Genomic DNA, 10774 nt, shown 5'->3' with positions numbered 1-10774 from the left:
CGTCCTCCAGTCGCTGTGGGTGCCACAGCCCAGGTCCCTTTCCCCGCGGGGGTCTCTTTCCGGCAGGGAGCTCAGAGAGGACTTTATTAACGAGTTCAAGCTCCCGCTCCTGCGAGACAGCCCCGCGGCCCGCCAGTCCCGCCCCCGGCAGGGCCGGCGCCGCGCCCGCCATCTTGGGGCCGGGCAGGGCCGGGCCGCGGTGCCGCATCCAAACCCGTCCCCCTCGGCACAGCGGCCGCCCCGGTGCCACGCCCAAACCCGTCCCCCGGCACCGCGCGGCCCCGGTGCCACACTCAAATGCTTCCCCCGCGGGCGGGCGGGCGGTGACGCAGCACGCCGGAAGTGAGCGGGCGGGACCGGGGCGGGGCCGCCTCCGGGTGCCGCAGCAAAACCCTTCCGGGCGGGGGCGGCCGCTGGCGGGCGGGTCCCGCGGCCGGGCCGGCGATGGCGGGAGCGCGGCGGTGAAAGGGGCGGAGAGCGGGGCCGGGGCCGCGCCGGGCGCTCGGGGGGTGTCCCTGCCCTCAGCGCGGCGCGGGAGCAGCGGGGCCTCGCCCTTCTCCTAAGGCGCGCCGGGGCTATGCGAGGGCCGCGGTGCCGCCTGCGCTAGGCCCGGGCCCGGCGGGAGCGGCGAGCGGGGCCCGATGCGGGAGTACAAGGTGGTGGTGCTGGGCAGCGGCGGGGTGGGGAAGTCCGCCCTGACCGTGCAGTTCGTCACCGGCACCTTCATCGAGAAGTACGACCCCACCATCGAGGACTTCTACCGCAAGGAGATCGAGGTGGACTCGTCGCCGTCGGTGCTGGAGATCCTGGACACGGCGGGCACCGAGCAGTTCGCCTCCATGCGCGACCTCTACATCAAAAACGGGCAGGGCTTCATCCTCGTCTACAGCCTGGTCAACCAGCAGTCCTTCCAGGTAACCTCGCCCCGCACGGAGCCGTCCGTGCCCCGGGGAAGGCGCTGGGCTGGGCAGGAAGTTTTTTGAGGGTGGCCACGTGTGCGGTGTGGGCGCGTTATCAGCGAAGGGCCAAAAAGTGTAAATGCCCGGCTTGAAAGCGCGTTTGCCAGCCCCGCTTCCTGGTTAAAACTGCTTGCTTTGCAGGTACTTATCAGGGTGCCACCATTGTTAAATCCCACGCAGTGCTGGAGAACAATGACCAGCTCCCACTTCTCCAGCAGAAATCTCTTGGCAATCCCCTTTTGTGAAGAAATCACTCGATATTAAAAGCGAGACTTCCCGTTCCAGCCCCCCCCTTTCCTAAAAGGCATGTTTCTGCAGTTGCTCCTGAAGAGAGCCTCATTGTTCTGCAGTTGTGACTTGTTAAGTGAGCTGCTGTTTTCCGCCCTCTCCCCCCAAAATATATTTCTGTCCAGCGTGAGCTCGTTGCTCTCACAGCATAGGTGGGGCACTGGCGAGGAGAACCAGCCACGGGCGATGATTTGTGGGCCTGGATTTGATTTCTGCTATTAAAACTCTCCAATAAATATTGAAATATCTCTGCCAGTAACTGGTCTGAGCTGCCTCTAGAAGCGAGGCTTTGTTTTTGGGCAGTAAGCGAGTTCAGCAGTGCTGTGAGCAGCGCAGGGATTTCCAGCTCCTGCGTTGGCCTGGGCTGCCGAGCTGGGTGTGTTCCAGCTGGTTGGCAAGACCTTGCACACCCCCACTGGAGCGGCGTGTTTGCTTCTGCTGGAGGCTAAACCTTATCTTAGCAGAGGCCTCGAAGCAAGCTGGAGACATACTTATCTTTGGAAAACAACAGCAGTGACGTTGGGATGCTTCTGCTCTCGTTTTTACTGATTTGGAGGGGCCAGCGAGCTCCTATTATCCAAGGAATGGATGCACAGTTAGTAATCCACCCTGTTAATATTTAATTATCCCCGTCTGTCTGCAGCGTGTTTGCTCTGGAGGCTGTAGGTGTAAATCACTCTGCAGCTCTTTACACAGAGGTAACTTCAAACGCTGGAATTGCTTTGTCTGAGAACTATGCAAGAATTTGTAGGACTTAGTACTGATAGTAACTTAAAACACTCAGGGGGCAGAGGAGGCTGACTCAGACTTTCAAGTGTAAACTCCCCATGTCGGCTCAGACTTGAATAAATGCATCTCTAGGTAATAAAATCTCTTTACAGCATCTAATTTGGTTACTTACATGTGATTAAATGTGTTCACAATGAGTTATTTCAAACATTATAGAAGTGAGAAGACTTTATTTAAATTGCTGGCTTTCTCAAGCTGTAAACTAAGCACAAACTTCCTAAATGGTTGTGTAATGGTGTGGTCCTGTTAGAGTTACAGGTCCTTAGACTGGAGACAACTTCTTCAGAAAGCTGAAACCAGCTTTCAAAGCAGTGATATCCTGTCTTCCTGCAGCTGAACTGACTGTCTGAGAGCACAGCAGTCACTTTCTGTTTGTATGTGCACACAAATGCTATAAAACGTGCATGCTTTTATAGAAAAGAAAAAGTGATTTCTATTAGTGATTAGTAGTAAGCTTTCTCTGAGCTCTACAATGACTGTGAACTTGGCAAGTCTTTGGGTGTATTTTCCATGTTCTTTTGCACGTGAGGGTTATTAAGACGTGGTTCTGTAGCAATTCCATGTGATTGTTTGCATGTACTAACCAGTTGGATTGTTTGACCAGGACATCAAGCCGATGAGGGACCAGATTGTCCGGGTGAAGAGATACGAGAAGGTTCCTCTGATCCTGGTGGGGAACAAAGTGGATCTGGAGTCGGAGAGGGAGGTGTTATCTGCAGAAGGCAGAGCCCTGGCTCAGGAGTGGGGCTGTCCCTTCATGGAGACGTCAGCCAAGAGCAAAACAATGGTGGATGAACTGTTTGCTGAGATCGTCAGGCAAATGAACTATGCCTCCCTGCCTGAGAAACAGGATCAGTGTTGTACAACTTGCATCGTCCAGTGAGAGAAATTAAGAAAAACCTCAACCATGGCCATACAGAGCAGGTTGGTGGAACAGTTGTCACTAACTGAGGTGCACGAACACACTGTTTAAGTAAGCAGAAAAAGTGACAGGGAGCCTGAAATGAAGCAGTCTAACCTGGAGGCAACCTTCCTCCAAAAGAGGAAAACCTTGTGCACTTGACTATTTGAGTCAGATGGACTTGTTGTGTTACCTCAGTAGGGTTAGTCAGGGAATGCTGCATTTGCTTGCAGTAATTTTACAATGACACAAAGTGTATGATCTCATCTGCACCGATTTTGACTGTCAGTGCTGTATTTGACGTTACATTATCCTTAATGTTTTGTGATGTTCCTGTAGTTGGTATCTGGATTATTTTCAAGTAGTGGGAATTACCTGGGAGTTCAGTGGGATTATTGTGACCAAGTTTCCCAATAGTTTTACTGAGAAGACTTTGAGCTTGTTTAAAATAAACAGAATTCTGTGGCACAGAAACTGAATGTACTTAGAGTACCCTTCTGCCTTATCAGAAGTTTCTCTTGGAAGAAAACCAACCTGAGTGGTGAGAAGTGGCTTGAAGCCCACATGTACTAGTCAAGGGTGTGCACAAAGTGCTCTTCATCTGAAATGTCCAGAGCAGAGAACACACTGTAAAATGGCTTCCCAGTGCCCGGCTCTCCTTTCCCCAGTGACTCATAAGAGGTGTGACGACAGAGGGGCCTCTGCAGAGCTTCCCCTGTGTCAGGTGTTGCATTGATTTGTATTTTTTTCCTCAAGGACAGCTGCCTTTGACCCTTCACACACATGATGGTTGTTTTCAGTACCTTTTTCACCTGATGGTGACAATGGGTCTGTTCCTTCCCTGTGCACAGCAGTGCTGCCATTCCTGTGACGTGGTTCTGGACCCCTCCCAGCTGTTGTTTCCCCTGTAGCTGTTCCAGGTCTGGTTTCAGCATTGGCTCGAATCCATGTTACTGCAAAGGGCTCTTCCACAGCACTGGTGTGCTCTGTGTGCAGCCAGCTGGTCCTTCAGTTGTCCCTTGGACCTGTCTTGGCGAACAGCTCCTCATGATCTCTGAGGGCAAGTGCAGGAATGAGGGAGGACGTGAAAATTCAGGGGAAGGAACTGCCCCTTTTGACAGCTGCACTGCTTGAGGCTCAGACTGCCACTGCCACGTTAGTAACTCCTGCTCAACTCAAGGAGCTTTTTGTGTCTGAGTGACAAGAGGGAAAATAGGTTATTACTGGAAGCTTTGGACCATGTATCCTCTTTAATCTTGAGTGCAAGGTCAGAGAGTGAAGTCTCAAAGCTTGTCTTTGAGATTGTTATCAAGTGCTTTGTGAATGTAAAATTTTAGATGCTCGTGGCTCTGACACTGTCATGCTACGGGTACTACATGATGTTTTTATCTGCAGTTCTGTGAAATTAGGAAGGGCTGCTGTCACTGTAAGAGGTGTATGTAAGTTCAAGATTTACTTGCTGCAAGCTGAGCAAACTGTTTGTACTGGAGCAGAGAAAAATGCAAATCGAGTCTTTCCTTTTACAGTAATCACACCAGCAGAGCCTATAGGGTTATAGGAAGGAAGGAATCAAAGGAATTACTGCTTTTTTTAGTGAAGTGCTGCAGGGTTATAATACCCTGAGTTGCATATAACAATTGCAATGTTGCAGCTATTTCTAAGGCAGCTTCACAAACAGGATTATGTGGATTGAAGTATGGTGCCAAAGTTATGGCAGTCCCCTGGGTTACCAGTGGTTCATCTTGTGCAGGTTACTGTCTTCAACTCTGACAAAATCAGGCCTTTCATCTCTGAAATACTTCCAGAATTGGTTGCTTCTAAAGGAGGTTTCTTTGTAACCTGTCTGCTTCTGGATTTAGCATTAAATAGCTAGTTTAATCTTAGGAGTGAAATTGAGGTAGGGGCAGGGCCACATATTATTCCTTTGAATCATAACTTGTGCCTAGATTTGGTGGGTTTCCTAAGCATGCTTTTGCTTCAGAAGAAACATCTGTATTCTTATGTCTTTCTGACCCATTGAGTCAGAGGTTCCTAAGCTTTTGTAATATAGATTTCCTCTTCTTCCTTCTGCCTAGCTTAGAGTCACACCAAGCCTCTAACATCAAACTGCTTCCTTGCTTCTAGGAAATGCTGCCTCTGCCCAGTGTAGTCTCATCACCTGTGCCAAGCAAGTCATTCCTTTCTGAGCTGCTTTCTATTTAGTCCAGATCTTGCCATGTCTGGAACTTTAATTACTCATCCTGGCTCTTCACAGGCTTCATGCTCTGTGTCTTTCATTTCAACCTCACATTTTTGGGGTATTTTCCTCTTCCTGGCTCCCTCGTTCTGTGATTGAGTAGATGGAGGATCTCATTAACTTTATCATAAGCCTTTGCTGCCTGATAATTTCTTCTGATGTGCTCTGGTGTAGGAGAGGTGCTGATGGTGTTTTGTGATAGCCCTAATCAGCTTCGTAATCCTTCTGCTTATCTGTGATCGAGGAAACAATTGCTGCATGTCAAACCTCTGTTTTAGCAGTGACCCCTCCTAGGCAAACTGAAACTGAGAAGTGGAACCAGCTGTCTGCAAACCTGTGTGTAGGAAGTGGGCTTGAACTGTAGCTGTGTCCTGGGATCATCATCATCATCATCATCTCTGAGTTCTGTAACCTGTGTCCAGGAGGAGTCTGAGGTGTGGGTCAGTTGTTCACAGTGAAATATGTAGCAGAAGTTTGTGCAGTCCCTGCAGTTTTCTGGTGCAGAAATCCACGGGAGATGCCTTGAGTGAAATCAAGGATGGAACATAACTGCATAGTTGGGATAACCCATAGTTTATTTCAGAAATGTGCATCGTTCTTGCATCCTGTTTCCCCCCTCTCCTTTCCTGCTTCTGCAGTGGTCTCGTGTTGTTTTGTTGCATTCAGAGATGTGAGATTTCCAGCAGCTGCTCTCTGTTCCTTGCTCTAGTATTTCTCTTGAATTTTCAGTATGAGTGTTTTGTATTTTAAATCTTTAAAATATGGCATCTGTTACAGTCCTTGTGCATTAAAGGCTTTCTGTAGGGATACTGATTAGACTGGGAACACCTTAATATTGGGGTGAAAGGCTGGTGCTGATGAGTGATTCCTGTCCCCTCCATTCATGAGTAACTGATATTAGCAGGACTGAAGGAAGAGTGTTCCTCTCTAGACATAAAAACTGAAAGTGTACTCTCTTCTGGTCTGTGTGGCTGTGCAACACAGGGTTTGCTGCTGTGACAGTACAGGGACCCTCCCCATCTAAAACTCACGAACCAGCAACAGTGTGGGGTAGGAATGATCTCACCAGCCTCAGAGAGAATTACTGTTAGCTGGAAAACACACAAACAAGCAAGAAAAACCTGGCTGTTTGTTTCCATCAGGGCAGGAGTGCTGCTTCTGAATGTTGGGGGTGACAAGTTGTTAGGCAAGAAGAGGAACCCTGGCTATATCAGAGCACGCTGTCATGACTAACTGGCCCTCTGTTGTGACAGAAACTGTTAATTGAGAGCAAATAAACAGCTGAAAAGAAACAGTGCAGTAGGAAATGTAAGGTCCTGACTCCTTTGGAGAAATTACTTCAGGAATAGAGAAGACTCCTCAAAATCCCTGAAAATCCAAAGATCAAGCTAGAGTAAAGTACATGCATGTGAATATGAAAAACAGGTTTCTACAGACTTTGAGCTTCGCCTGAGGCTTTTTGGGATATCTCTGAAGATAAATCCTGTGAGCTACAATCAAGTTATCAGAAATACAAAGATGTTTTTGTCACATTGGTAACGTGTTTGTGTGCTTTATTGAGAATGGTGGTGTTCCAATTCTGTCCCTGCTGAGGCTGTCTCACGGATGTTAAGGGGCTTTTTTGAGTAGTCATTTAGAGGATCTGATTACTGAGAACTCAGATGTCAAAACTGATTTAGTTGGCTCATCTGCCTGTTCCCAGAACTTGTGCAAAATGCAATTGCTTCGTGTTACTGGGTGTTCACCAATGCAAAGCCCCAGCCTAGGTGTATTTGTACAAGAGAACTTAAATTTCTTGGTTGTTTCAGATCTCTAGATGCAATTTAGTATCCCACAGAGGCAGCTGTTAAAAAGTTCATAGAAATAAGTTATCTGCTTCCCTCTTGTTTTACCAGAGTTAGTAGAGGAGAACTTTGGGAATGCCACTGTGTAAAGCAGTGCTTTGGAGCTCAGGATGGAAAACTGACGGTTCCACGTGGTGGGAAGAGCTGAGTTCACTTTGGATGTGTATTGAATATGGCTTTCATTAGTTATTTTGTTTAAATTGCAGATAAAACTCAGAGGAAACTTGCACAGATGCTGCTTTGGAGAACTTTCAGCCCAGGTTGCAGAGCTGAGCCTTGGTAAACCTGTCTCTATTACAGCACATTGCCATACATCTAAGTGCATAAGGTTGGTGGCCTCCAGGATCCACACACCTTGATCGGAATGCTTAGCATGTTTACCATAAGTTTTAAAATCTGTTCTTTATCTATCAGTCCTTTTATAGCTTTCTAAGTTCATATAATGGCTAATATGCAAGAGTTCATTTTTAATATTTTAATTGATTTCTTTAATCAATTTCTGAACTTGTATTTATTAAATACTTAAACTCAGTATTACCTACTCAATGCCTTTTAAAAGAAGAGAGTTTTAATGGAGAATAAATTGAGCCTTAAACAAATGGTTACTTCTGTATATTACCTCGCATCAGTGCTTATTTCTATTTGCAAGGTTTTCTCCTACAAGGTAGTTGGTCATTCTTTGAGACTTTTTGTTTACGTGTGACAGTGTCATGAAAAGATACTGAAGGCACCTCTGTATGGATGTAGTATCCCTTTTCTTGGCAAATGTAGCTGTGACAATGTGTTTGTAACTGGTCCTGTTTGACAACAGGGATTACTTGGAACAGGATGCAAAGTCTCCAGCTGATGTTTCTTGCAATCTTGGGTTTCTTAATCAAAAACGACAATTGTAGCATTGAAAAACGGCAGCACACTTTTCCTTCTACTGAGTTTCTAAACTTGCTTGTTTACAAATAGCTTCTCTATGCCTTTGAAAAGGGATAATGTATCCTTCAAAACGGGCTGTCTGCCTAGTCTGTCAGCTCAGCTTTGCCTGGCACAGTAAGAGACATCTAGTAGACCTCTGCACATGTAAATCTAATGCAAATAAGATCACTTTACATTTTATAGTTCCTAATATTTGTCTTTCTGAATAATATTTTAAAGCAATATTTGTTAAAGTTTTTCTTGCACTGTCACAAATTGCTTTTTAGTTTGGTTTTTTTTCCCCCAATAAACAAGTTTAATACTAGAGACAAGTTGGTGAAACAAGGGGAAAAGCACCAGGTTTCGGTGATACTAACTGCAAGCGTGCTTTAAACAGCCATTGCCTTCCTTATTGTTTACCTGATCAACATTTTCTCTGAATACTTGAAAATTTTAACAATAACACAGGTATAAAGAGCAGAATGAAATTGTACAAAGAGCAGACAAAATCTTTTTGTTCAGTTTATTAACGTGTTGCATACATGAGAGCTTTTTCTAGCAGTGGTTTAAAATGTGTAATTTTTTTTGCAGAAATTTAATAACTGCAGCTCACCTACTGCACCAAAGTTCTAGGTTTTTAGGAGCCCAGCTTTAGTCATTTGAACATGCTTCTAGAAATGTACATTCTTTCCCTGTAATAGCTAAATAACAGAGAAAAGCTCCAGTAAAAGCAGTGATGGATATATGAGGTTAAGCAGTTGAAAACTCATTAATTGTATTCTGGATGATGGCATTTAAAACAATAAAAAGATCACCGGTACAGTATCTCAACATTAATGTGTTTTATTGGTAATAATGCAGACTGACTTTACAGTGTTAGCAGAAATAAAGATTCTGAGTCTACATTCAGTGTTGAATTTGAATCCTGAAAAGAAGACGACACCGGGATTTGTGCCTGGTTATTGAAACACCTGATTTTTTTTCTGTGGGGTTACTTGAAGTTTTTTTTTTCCCCTGTTTGTACAAACTTCATAAACAGGCTGAGGCTAATACTTAGGTTTGCACTTTAATATCAGAATTAAACCAAACCTTGTATTCAAAGTAGATTTTTTTTAAGTGATGGTTGTTGATCTTTTTTGTAGGTTGTAAGGAAGTAATAGGAAATAAAAGTAATTCATAAAGATCCTAGTTTTCCTTTGTCTAAGGGGGAAAAAGTTGGTTGGTATTGATCAGTGGTTCATTCCTATGGGTAGTTTTCAAACCAGTGTTCATTTTCATTGACCTCAGCGAAAAAAAGAAAAAAGAAAAAAAAAACCTAAAGAAACTTGAACTAGCTTAGAGTGACAGGACTGGGAAAACGAGAGATGGTTTCTTCAGCACACTTTGGGGGGAAAAAGGGACCAAAAGTTTATTTAGGCTTCCTCAATAGTTTGCATGTGAAGTTGCTTATTAGAGTAAGAGGCTAATAATAAATGCAATATGTATTGTCTTTACTATGGCATCTGTTTAGGAGTTGTTCAAATCACTGCAGTAGGGCTCTACAAATAAAAAATGTAACCTAACATCAAGTATCTAATGTACTGTATCTTTATCAGTGATAGGTGAAATCTGGAATAACAAGTGCAAAAATGGAACAATTACCTATAATGCTTTGTAAAAAGTTTTTTCCAGTAGAATTCATTCTTGTCATTTTGTAAGACAACCCTACAGTCCACCTGTTTGTAACTTTTTTAATAAAATAGATACCTGTATTACCAAACTGGGGTGACTAGTCTGTGTTCAATTTTTTCTGGAGTGGGCTGAACTGACAAGCTGCTGCTGCTTTTTGTTTTGGTTGGTTTTGGAGTTTTTAAGGTCCTGGTTGTTCTAAATGCAGTAACTGTGTCTGAATTACTGTGAGTGAGCCTTTCTGGGGTGTACAGCTGTACCCTGGCTGGGTGCAAAGCTCTGAGGAGAGGGAACAAGGGCTGTGGATCATCTCCCTGTGCCAGGACCCCTCTGAGCTGGGGAACCTGTTCAGAGCAGCCACGGGGCCTCTCCTCACAGGCCAGTATGATGGTGTTTTGTTCAGAAGTGTCTCTCTTGTCCAAATCTTTAATGTTCTTGTTTTTCATACAGGCTTTTATGTGTGTGAAGATGGCCCTGAGTCCTGACATCACTTTGCAGTGTCTGTAGCTGCTCTCCATCCAGAGCTGACATCTCCCCACCACGCCGGCAGAGCGAGGCTCTTGGAGCTCTGCCGCAGGAGAGGCACAGGAATTTTCTAGAAAACCTTACAGCTGAGAGTGCCCAAAGCCATTTGATAACAATTATCTTAAATGCTCAGTAAAAGCCTTGAATTTGCCAAGTCAGTGATTGTCATCTGGGCCCTGTAACAAAAAGTGCATCTTCCAAGAACATGCAGTCTTGGCACTGACCTTTAGTACTGCGCTTGTAACTAAAGCTGTGTCTTAATGTTAAATGTGATTTCAAGTTGAGGAAAAACTTGCTGCCTTGGTACCTTCAGTTCTCAGTGATGTGTCAACAGACAAAACCACGTAGCCTGCTCACTACCCCTCCTCCAGCTGAAACAGCGTTAGCCTTATCTTGTAGGTGGGTTTTTGTGCTGTTTCTTCTTCCTGCTCACTCTTCCTTTGCTGAAATGGAGCAGTAGTTTCCGTCTTGAGAGGAAGATGACAGAGAAGAAGGGCAGACTGCCCTTCTAAGTCATTTTGGGGGATATGTCTGCTTTCTTGACCTTGGCAAGAGGCAGGGGTAAAGCATTCCCTCTTCTGACTGGTGTCACTGAGGGGGGGAGTTGACACTTTAGGATGAGTCTGCTTCAAGATGTAAGTAGTGGGTTCATTACTGA

At 45.2% G+C, this 10774-nt stretch overlaps 1 protein-coding gene across 1 annotated transcript; it reads left to right on the top strand.

The window, feature by feature from the left end:
• The first annotated feature begins 379 nt into the window (after positions 1–379).
• RAP2C (RAP2C, member of RAS oncogene family) lies at positions 380–9682 on the top strand. Its single transcript, XM_027687194.1, has 3 exons — positions 380–914; positions 2641–2960; positions 7224–9682. The coding sequence occupies exons 1-2, from the start codon at positions 642–644 to the stop codon at positions 2917–2919; spliced, it is 552 nt and encodes a 183-aa protein (XP_027542995.1). The 5' UTR covers positions 380–641; the 3' UTR covers positions 2920–2960; positions 7224–9682.
• The last annotated feature ends 1092 nt before the right edge of the window (positions 9683–10774 follow it).

Source organism: Neopelma chrysocephalum, unplaced genomic scaffold, assembly GCF_003984885.1.
Source record: "Neopelma chrysocephalum unplaced genomic scaffold, ASM398488v2 Primary Assembly neopelma1_73b, whole genome shotgun sequence".
Taxonomy (NCBI): domain Eukaryota; kingdom Metazoa; phylum Chordata; class Aves; order Passeriformes; family Pipridae; genus Neopelma; species Neopelma chrysocephalum.
The sequence above is the reverse complement of the archived record's forward strand: the minus strand, read 5'-3'. Positions and strand labels throughout refer to the sequence as shown.